Source organism: Berkeleyomyces rouxiae (assembly GCF_048999995.1).
Source record: "Berkeleyomyces rouxiae strain 22BRR77 chromosome Unknown BrBRR77_ptg000002l, whole genome shotgun sequence".
Taxonomy (NCBI): domain Eukaryota; kingdom Fungi; phylum Ascomycota; class Sordariomycetes; order Microascales; family Ceratocystidaceae; genus Berkeleyomyces; species Berkeleyomyces rouxiae.
This window is the reverse complement of record NW_027396492.1, coordinates 3043608-3053499: the sequence shown is the minus strand read 5'-3', so window position 1 is coordinate 3053499 and position 9892 is coordinate 3043608. Positions and strand designations below refer to the sequence as shown.

General features: G+C 49.7%; 5 protein-coding genes across 5 annotated transcripts; 2 read left to right on the top strand and 3 right to left on the bottom strand.

The window, feature by feature from the left end:
* Nucleotides 1-23: 23 nt before the first annotated feature.
* Nucleotides 24-461, top strand: BROUX77_002416 (uncharacterized protein; the record flags this gene model as incomplete). The annotated part of the gene is made up of 1 exon (XM_073746954.1): nucleotides 24-461. One exon carries the CDS (start codon nucleotides 24-26, stop codon nucleotides 459-461), a length of 438 nt encoding a protein of 145 aa, XP_073607498.1.
* A 369-nt stretch (nucleotides 462-830) lies between these two features.
* Nucleotides 831-1627, bottom strand: BROUX77_002415 (uncharacterized protein; the record flags this gene model as incomplete). The annotated part of the gene is made up of 2 exons (XM_073746953.1): nucleotides 831-1383; nucleotides 1458-1627. 2 exons carry the CDS (start codon nucleotides 1625-1627, stop codon nucleotides 831-833), a joined length of 723 nt encoding a protein of 240 aa, XP_073607497.1.
* A 490-nt stretch (nucleotides 1628-2117) lies between these two features.
* Nucleotides 2118-2495, bottom strand: BROUX77_002414 (uncharacterized protein; the record flags this gene model as incomplete). Its single annotated transcript, XM_073746952.1, has 1 exon — nucleotides 2118-2495. One exon carries the CDS (start codon nucleotides 2493-2495, stop codon nucleotides 2118-2120), a length of 378 nt encoding a protein of 125 aa, XP_073607496.1.
* Nucleotides 2496-5853: 3358 nt separating this feature from the next.
* BROUX77_002413 (uncharacterized protein) lies at nucleotides 5854-7128 on the top strand (the record flags this gene model as incomplete). The annotated part of the gene is made up of 1 exon (XM_073746951.1): nucleotides 5854-7128. One exon carries the CDS (start codon nucleotides 5854-5856, stop codon nucleotides 7126-7128), a length of 1275 nt encoding a protein of 424 aa, XP_073607495.1.
* Nucleotides 7129-7496: 368 nt separating this feature from the next.
* On the bottom strand, nucleotides 7497-8336 carry BROUX77_002412 (uncharacterized protein; the record flags this gene model as incomplete). The annotated part of the gene is made up of 1 exon (XM_073746950.1): nucleotides 7497-8336. The coding sequence occupies one exon, from the start codon at nucleotides 8334-8336 to the stop codon at nucleotides 7497-7499; it is 840 nt and encodes a 279-aa protein (XP_073607494.1).
* Nucleotides 8337-9892: the final 1556 nt, after the last annotated feature.

Genomic DNA, 9892 nt, shown 5'->3' with positions numbered 1-9892 from the left:
CGGAACTTGTAGAGCGCTACAAGATGCTTCTTTACGAAGCTGAGGGGTTAGAGGTTTTCACGAGTGACCAAGACAAGATTGCGGGGCTGCGTGCTGGAATCATGAACAGGTACCCCGAACTAAAGCCTCATCTAAACCAGCATGATAACTGGTACAGCTTCCTGGAAGACCTCAAGTCTAAGTCTGCCTTGCCCAAGTACCGCAGGGCTCCGGTTCCGCCGCAGAAGAAGTCCACGAGATTTGGCTCCCCTTCTTCCGAAAGAAGGCGGGGTTGCTGGAACTGCAACATGCCTGGCCACCACTCCGATCATTGCCATGAACCTATCAACCAAGCGAGGATTGACGCTAGATTGGCTGCCGCTCACGGACAAAATGGCGGCGGCAACGACAGACGCAGACCTGGTCCCCAGAGACAGTTTGTGGACCTAGATGACAGCGACTTCTACATCGGCATGTTATAACCCAAATCTCCCCTTTCAACACATTCCCATCACCAAGCTCAACGTGTCTTGTTTTACCCTATTGCTGACTGACGAACAGATTGCTGATTCTACGGCCGACGGAAGCGTGAAGTGGTTGACTGGCACTGGGCGCCCCCGTGTACATTGCACAGCGAATCATACTTTGTCTCTTTGGTGGATGCCGTTTTGTAGACTGATGTCGTATTAATGTTACCCCACTGCACAATTTTGTGTAACCTGTGTAATGAATCAATCCTCGTTTTATGGCCCTGTAGAATTTGCATCAAATGAAAAAAAGTATATTGATTACATTGGCTGTAGCAACCTATTGGTGTATAACTATCGTTGGGCCGTGGTGCGTTGGTTGGATTACCAGTCATGCTCGGTAGTGTTCAGTACGCCACTAGAATCGGTCACCAAGCTGAGTCTGTACTCGGGTAACTTCTCATTGATCTTAGCCTTCTGCGTCCTATACACTTTGTCCGTCTCTTTGGAATAGATTATGTAGCCGTGAGTGCCCTCCTGGCCGATGAGGACGCCGTTCACCAGGCGCGAAGCATTGCCCTGACGGTGCTTGTTCGGGCCTGTCGTATTGGGCACTGTGAGTGAGCATTGGCTACCCAATGTACGCCAGTGTGCGATGCTAGGCAGCGGCGGGGGGTCTTGTTTGTTCTTGCGGGCTATTTCGTTATCCCATTTTGTTTTGGGCGATGTAGTATCGGTCGAGCTAACAATGATGTTCATCCTCTCAAGAATGGTAGGCAGTGACAAGTCCCAGTAGTCGCGTGGGACTCCCTCGGCTATAGCGCAGCGCACTCTGGTAAATATCTCTTTATCCGTGCGCTCTAGGAGACTGTTGGGCTCGGTTGCGTCGGGCGCAGTGGTGACTATAGTGACGTCGTTCTTGCGGCCCACCTTCTCACTTCTTTGACGCTGGTACCTCTACCACTTCCTATCTTGAGCATGCCTGGCTTGTGGCCAGTTTGAGAAACTCACGATTCCAAACTTTCGATTATGATCTTGCTGGATTTTGGGTTGGCTTTGGTGATGGCCACAGCAAGCCTGTACCTTGTAAACTCATCAACGAGAATAACAAAGGACTTGGTGCCACTAGCACAAGCCAGCCCGGCGTCGTCGACGTCGACGTCGACGTCGACGCAGCCCATTGGAAAGTTTACGGAAGGTTCCTTTTCCGGGGTGGGGGATCCCACCCCTTGGATGTCAGGCAAGTACTGCATGGCCACATATCTGTAACCTTGGGCCCTTTGATCAGAGATCCTCTTGTACCGCTGATAGTCTTCGATAGAGTAGCGTCACCAACGTGGCCGCATCTCTGGTGCATGGCTCGCATTAGCTCAATACTTTTGCGCGCCAATATGGGCTCAAGGGGATAGCCAGATTTGTGAATTGCCGGTTCTTTTTCGATCATTGGCTGGGGATTGAAGACGTCAGTCAGGTCATCATAAATAGATTCCGTGCAGTCGTGGAATTCGTAGTCTTTCTGACCACAGTCATCGCATCTCTTCATCTGCACAGGCGGCGTGAAGTATCTTTCGTGGCACGCCTCAGCGCGTAGGTCCTGGTAAAAAGTTTCCCATGAAGTATAGTTCAAAAAAGACCCCTGGAGTGCCAGATATTTGGAGCCGACTATGGCTCTCAAACGCTCAATTGTATCAACATCGTCAAAGGGAATATCAAAGGAAGCATGATATGTTGGACCGCGAGGGAGATGTACTTTGTGTCCTCGAGTTCGATCCCCAGCAGCCCCAATGAGTAGGAAATTGACTTGAACCAGGCAGGCCAATTCCTGCTATTGTATAGGAATGACGAGTTGTGCTCAATAATGTCCCAGGATTTCTCCTCAAGGAGTTCCATAGTAATTGTGGACGCTAGTTTCTTGCGGGCCGTGACTATGTCGTCAGACTCCAGCGTCAAGTCCCGCAGGCGGTCGACCTCGCGGGTGATCACGTCAAGCTGCTGCTTCATGGCCTGCATATTGCGCGGTGCAGGCACATTTTTCCTAGGGTCGCTCATTTCTTTGGCAGCAGAGTTTGAGAGGGATAATCCGGAAAGAGGTTCGATATTAATTTGGCCCTAACTATGCGAGAACGGGAAATGAGAATGTTCAAAGTGGTGGACGAGGTGAGTGGTGATGTAGAATTTGTGTTACATGGAAAATGGAAAATATTTCGTTCAAACCAATGTCGGACAATGTAGTCCCAGATGAGAGGCTGCCAGACCCTAGTTCCTAAGTACTGGACATCACCTGGTGTTTTGCATTTCTTTGTAGGGTTAAGAGTAGTTTTATATCGCCCTCTTGCTGCTCTTTCTCTCTATCTGTTGATGTATTGCGAGTGCAAACCTTTGAATCTAACAACGTAGGGTTGCCTTACAATTCCATCTAAGTTGTCTCCAACATCGTGCCAAAACTTCAACTCACGTCTGACACGGGACGAATGAATGTGCCATCATCATCTCCTTGTAAGTTTTGCCTTCCACCTCCATCGTGACACGGTCACGGACATTACCTGTCATCAGCATAAAAATATCAGGAATTATCTCTTATGCTAGCAATGGAAGTTTGCCTTCCGCAGCGGAAGACTTATGGGCTACCTCTTGAACTGAGGTCTGATCACGGGGATTTTGGACATAAATAATGGCTGTTTATCTGGTGTATGTAGCTATGGACTTGTAATTCATCGATCATTGTTCTTTCATCTTGGGATCATTGACTCAATAACTCTGTTGAACTTGTTATGATCCAGAAGCAACTTCTGGGAAGGACAACAGTGAGTCCTCCAATCCACACTGACAACAGTTGATGTATCACACCTAGCAACCCTAACATTGCATATCGCTGCTTCATTTATGGTTATTGTCTTCAAAAACTGCGTTAATGTGTGGAAAGAATATTCACTGAAGCGTTTGGGATTATATCTTTGTCATCGGAGGCGAGCTGCTCAGCGACTGCTCTCTAGTTTCATAACCTGGATTTTAGGTACTAGGGGCCGTCTCTGTTCTGTAACTAGTTGCTTGCTGGCAGGGAGGGGTATTTCGCGCTCGGATGCGGGGTGATTGACGTGTTCTATCGAATTTTATATGCAATGAGCACCAGCGCCTAGAAGCCTCTCACCCCGGTAAGCCTAGTCGGACCAAGTGCGAGGGAGACTTGAGGTTGAAAAAGACTCGGCTTTACTTGTAGAGATTGTCAATCTGTATGAACAAGGAAATTTCGACAGGACACTTTTCTGTAGTACCAGGATATGGATTAGGATCCAGCCTTTTGGATCTAGCACGCCACATATGTGGACTTTCTGCAGCTTGTGGCCATATGTTGCTACTCAACAACCTCCAACTCAATACAATATTAGGCGAGGGTTCATTTAGTTTGTCCTGCTCTTGGTGTTTAAGGAAGAAATAAGTGTACATGTGAATTGTAGTCAATCCACACGAGTTCAATCTAGATTAAATCAGAGCCAACTCAATTACGCCAAATGGAAAGGGCTTGTTAGACTGTCTCTCTGGCCATAGCATATGACAGGTAGAATTTGAGCGGTAATATTAAGGAGAACACTAGTTAGCAAGCTACACGTAGCTAGTTGGAGCAACGTGAAGTCACATCGATCGCCAAGCGAAGTTGACAAGTTGCGATATGGGGGTTGCATAGACACGGAAAAGATTCAGACCAAGCAAAACTGAAATTTGTAGGTAGAATTGCCTTCACATTTCGTATGCATGATATATACTACGTACAAAAACGTGTGAATCCCGATTGATTCAACGACCGACCACAGAAAAAGATTATTCGGTAAAGTTGTAGCTTCTTGCCTAATGAAAAGGCCCGATCATCATTGATGAACTGCCCTAATCAATTTACCGGAAGTATAGTAAAATGAAAGACAGCCGAGACGAAAAATTGGCCCGGAGAAAAAAAAAGGAAGAACGTTCAACGCGCATGAATACACTGACTTCGCTTCTGGGATATTGGAATTGTGCAACGTGAGTGTCCAAACTGGGAATGGCATCAATGTGACCCTGATTTGGGACGGTAACCCTAGGCTACCTTTCTCGCTAGACCAGTTGAGTCTTGTTTCTATCATTTGCCTCACGACAAATTGACAAAGCACCACGCTAATCAGCGGTTAGCGGTACCTGCATTGGTTGTCTTGTAGACATGTGGGATATAAGACATGGCGTTGGTATTTCTCTGGGCTGCTATCTTTTCTTGGCTGGTGCTACTTGTAGTGTAGGTATGAAACCTTGCTCGCATGAGTGGTTGGGTGTGTGGGACAAAGACACAACGACTTATGCAGAGAAAAAGGAAGAGAGGGAGGCAATAGGAAGAATAAGGAGAAAGCTATCCGTAAAAGAAGAGAGAGTAACCGGCTTGTTGCGTGCTCTTGGCCAGTGCCAAGCCAGCAGAAGTTCTTTGGCAGCCGTTTGGGTGGCTTCGGCTAGCACTTCGGGGTAGTCCTGTGCGTCGAGCGGGATGGCGGTGGGACAGGTCAAAAATCCTTCTATCCATGTATTTGTGCGTATGCAAATTTACATGTGTCTGTATATATGTGTGAGCCTGGGCACTACTACGACTGCCGGCGCCCGTTGTCCCCGGGTCTGTGAGCACTAGGTAATCAGACAGCAAAGCAGGCACGCTTCGCTAGACAGATTCGCTAGACAAAATGAATCCAAGAACCACGCGAGACAACTTCACACGTCTAGGGCAACGAAGAACAGCGGCACCTCGCGAAAACACTGACACAGGGTTCCTGGGGGAGCAAGCACGACGACGACATCAGTCCTTTGTGCTGAGCGAGAGCACACAACTTGGCGGACACAGGGGGAGAAGCGGGTGATGGGGGGTCAGCTTTTGCCCTGTTTTCATGGGCCCAGATGTGGTGGTGACAGACTCTGGCGTGGAAAAGAAGCTCACACAATCTGCGACTTACCACGTGAGGCATACAGCTACTGTGCTGCACAGACAGGGTCGCGGGTTGCACCGCGGATATAGATGTGTAAGTAGCTCAGAGTGGAAAGCATATATATTAAAGATGACTGGAGCCCACAGCTCTTTATTTGATCTTCGCTCTTTTGCTTGAGTACTTATTCCATATCTTGTCGTGCCTTGCTATAATCTATGCTATTCAGCAGACGTCAACTCCTGTTTACTTTGACTTACCCACTCATCATCTTTTTCCACAACCGCATTGTGTACTGCATTCGGTGTAGCTGCTCGATCGCCAGACGCTATCTTTATGCTACTGCATAGCCTCAGGATTTGAAAACAATTCCCTACCCGAGACATACCCTGCATCTTTGCGGCGCAGAGGAGAATCCCTGCATCAACCTGTCAAGCTCTTTTACCTATCTTCACCCCTAACTCTTGTCCCTTGTCATGTCTGTCGCTTCCAAAGAACGCGCGCCCCGGCTGCGCGCCTCCTGCGATGGATGCTTCCAAGCGAAGGTCAAGTGCTCTAAAGCTCGGCCTGTCTGCTCACGCTGCCTCACCTGCGGGATTGAATGCCGCTATTCGCCTTCTAGCCGTGCCGGCAAGCCGCGTGCCGACCCGCTTACTTCTACCGCCTATCAGATGACCGCCAATACACAAGGCACCGGCTATCCCTTGCTCTCACCGCTCACCGACTACTTCGATTCCAGCACAGGCGCCATGTTTCTAGGTGACACGGGGTACACCTCCCACGACATGTTTGCCCACGGTTACATATGGCCGCCTAGTGACATGCAGCTCAATGAATGCTTCGCTGGGACTGACGTTGCCTCGGGCTTGGAATTTGCAACCCCGGTCTCTGCTGCGGCACTCGGGGCGACCTCCGATGAACTCTACGCTGCAGAACTTCCATGGAGCGCAACTTCCGGACTCCCGCTGAGAAGCTTTCCGGAGCTAGGACGTGTAGCAACTACAGCATCGCATGTGGGCAAACACAATTGGGTTGGAGCCAGTGATGCAGGCGAGCTACCTGAAAATGCACTAACGTGCACCACAAACGGGACTTTGACCAGCAGAACCTCTTCAATGCATCAACGCTCATCGCCATCCACACGACAAACTTCGGGCTGCAAGTGCATCGCATTATTGCTTGAGTCGCTGCACGAACTATACAGTGCCGCAGGTCTAGAATCGGTGCTGCTGGAAACAGTGCTGGTTATCAACAAAAAGGCAGTTAGTGGGTGCGCGATAATGTTAGAATGCAGGCGCTGTGTGGGTACACCAGATGTGGGTAATGGCAGTGCAGGGAGACTGGTACAGACCACGGCGACATTGCTGGCAACGGTACTTGGGAAAACGCTGGGGTTATATGCCGTGGCTGCACATATGCCGGCGCACTCATCTCCGACATCGCCAACCATGGCATCGCCGTTTGCTGAGGGTTTAGTATCAGGTAGCAGCAACGGATTTCCGCCATCGGATACTCAGGTAATGGGGCCGACAATGGCGTCGTCATCGGCTTCGGCAAGGTTTCCGCTAGAATTCGTGACGGGTGAGTTGGCCAAGCTTGAAGCGGTGTTGAATCTGTTCCGGGAAATGTGTGCTCAGTCGGCGGTTGATCCTGAACTAGGAATGGTGCTGGTGGGATATCTTGGCTCAATGATGCAGAGTACTATGGCCGGCCTGAATTTGCGGAGACGAGAAGCGGGATACCGGGGTTGAATCTGGTGGGGCGGGTGGGCTCCATGATTGGAACAGATTCTGTGTAACGTTATACGAATATCTGGGTAGAATCTACGGCTCTGCTGTCACAGCAGTACTATTTGGTTATTGACATTCACATTGGTAGTTCGATATGAAAAGCACATTGAGAAGGCGTAAATGCGTTATTAATATGTAAGTGAAGAAATATCTAGAAACAGGTGGAGGTCAAGACGCCACAACAGACAAATCAACCAGAACGGTGCTGAGTTTTGGTGGGATCTTCTCTACTTTGACCCTCCAATTAAAATACACAAGAGATAGAACATTCTAAAAGGCTCAACTTGCGACACACGCTGATTTTGCATGCAGTACTGACATCAAACTGCTTAGGTGGAAGAGCCACCGGTCAGCTTGATGACCTGGCCGTTGATCCACTCAGACTCAGGGGCACAGAGCAGCGAAACGGCCTTGCCAATGTCGGCGGGAACACCAACACGCTGCAGGGGGCAGAAATCGGCCAGACCCTTGTCAATGGACGTCATGTCCATGCCGGGGAAGCCGTTGGGGACGTAGTGCCAAGCGTTCTCATCGTACATATCAGTCTTGACACCACCGGGAGCAATAGCATTGACAGTGACATTCTTCTTGCCGCAGTCAACGGAGAAGGCACGGGTGAAGCCCTCAACAGCGGCCTTCGAACCGGCGTACAGAGCGTGGTTGGGAATGCCGGTCATGGTGGCGGCGACGGACGAGGTCAGAATGATGCGACCGCCAGGGCTGCAGTACTTGAGGCCCTGCTGAGCAACGAAGAACTGACCGCGGCAGTTCAGGTTGAAGATGCGGTCGAACAGCTCGGGAGTGACTTCCTCCTCGGGGCACCACACCTCAGTGCCGGAGTTGCTCATGACAAAGTCGACGCGGCCATACTTGGCCATGACCTTGTCGAAGAGAGCGACCACCTCCTCAGGCTTGCTGATGTCAGCCTGCAGAGCAACAGACTTGGTGCCGTACGAAGCGAGCTCAGCGACGACAGCTTCGGCGGCCTTGGCAGAGGAGCCATAGTTGACGACAACGTTGCAGCCGCGCTTGCCCAACTCGAGGGCAATGCCGCGACCAATACCGCGGCCAGCTCCAGTGATGACGGCAACCTTGCCGGCAAAGGGCTTGGCAGCGTTGGCAGAGTCAATGGAGACGGGGGTAACGTCGGCGACAGCGGTAGGAGCCATTGTGAAGAATTGGTTTTTGATAGAGAGGATAAGAGTTAGATTGATAAGAGATGTCTAAGAGAATCGTTAGATGAAGAGCTGTGTAGTGAAAGATGAAGAAGAAGATGTGAAAGCAGATGCTGAGGAGATAGAATTATTACGACGGTTCGGACAGCGAGGAGTCTTTATCTTTATACTCGCTGTCCAAGTGTAGAATATCACCTTTGCTTACACCTTCGCACATAGGAGCGCCCCGATACGCCGCCCATAGCTCCCTTCCACGCAAAGTTTCCTTTTTTTCGTTTTCGTTGGGCCACCAAGGGCACAGCAAGCAGTCCGGACTCTCGCCAGCACGAGCCTCCGACGGCCTCTGTAGCAGATCAAGGTCCTTTGGGTTGTGTGTCCCAACCTACGTGCATGCATGTGCCTTTGGGGTTGGAAGTTCAGCTTGCAGCTAGAGAGCGGGTGGGGTCATCTGGGAGATTGCCCGCTTCCTGTTGCTTACTGCGCGAGAGCTCCGTGTGCCAGTTGGCCCAGCCTGACTTTCCCTTGCGGAAGCTCGGCAATTCCCGATCGCGGGGGCTGGTGCCTGGAAGTAGTTCTCACAATGGGTGTAAGTGGGAGCCAAGCATGCTTCGCTACGTTGAAGGCCTTGACAGACCGCAAAAGCTCCATGCTTTTTGCACATCACTACTTGATCTGTCTTCGTTTTACTCTTTCTGGTGGGGCTACTCAGATACAAACATTCCTCACTGTTGTCTTGTTTCCTAGGAACTTTCTACATTTTTAGGCCTTCTATTCTTTATCTTCATCCAGTATACCCCAATTCTCCCCCACCGGACCTCCGTCTCTTCCTTTTCGCCCTCTATGCTCCTGGCTTCCGTTTAGGCTTTTGCTGACTTTCGCTCCCTCTGTTCCCTCCAAAACCTTCTCTTTTTCTAGTGCTCGTGTCTATATTTTGTCGATGTTGCTCCTTTGTCCTCCCACAAGGTACCCTTGCCCTAGACAGTGGATGACCTACATAAGCGAGAGGCGTATAAGAGGGTCATTAATGTGTATAGTTAACCAAAACATCTGTAACGAACCATCTCAAGATATTGATTTTTCTGTGTCCTTTTTAAATTAATAATCGACTGCTTGTTCACATGTAACTTCATGATCTCATCTTTTGCTTCACGGCCATCTTCATCTAGATCTATTGTCAGAGATATCGAACAATGCATACAAAACCGTAAATGTTGACACTGGCTATCAGTTATAACTACATGCGAACCTCAACCACATGCTCTGCGCTGCCGCGTGCATCTAGGCCACTATCTTCATTGTCCTCAACACTTTCTGTCTGCTGGTTTCATGTCTCTCTTCAGTCTGCATGTCTCTCTTGGCCGTCTCACGCCTTTGCATATGTGTCTCTTTTTTTCTTCCTTCTTTGTTTCCGCCCTTTTTTCTCACCTCTCAAGGCGCAGCCTGAATGCTCGCATCTTCGCGCTTTTCTTTGCTTCGTATCTGGCCTTGGCTTTGTGATCATTTGTCACTGCATACTTACGGACCTTATGGAAAAGGGTACTGTCCGCAGC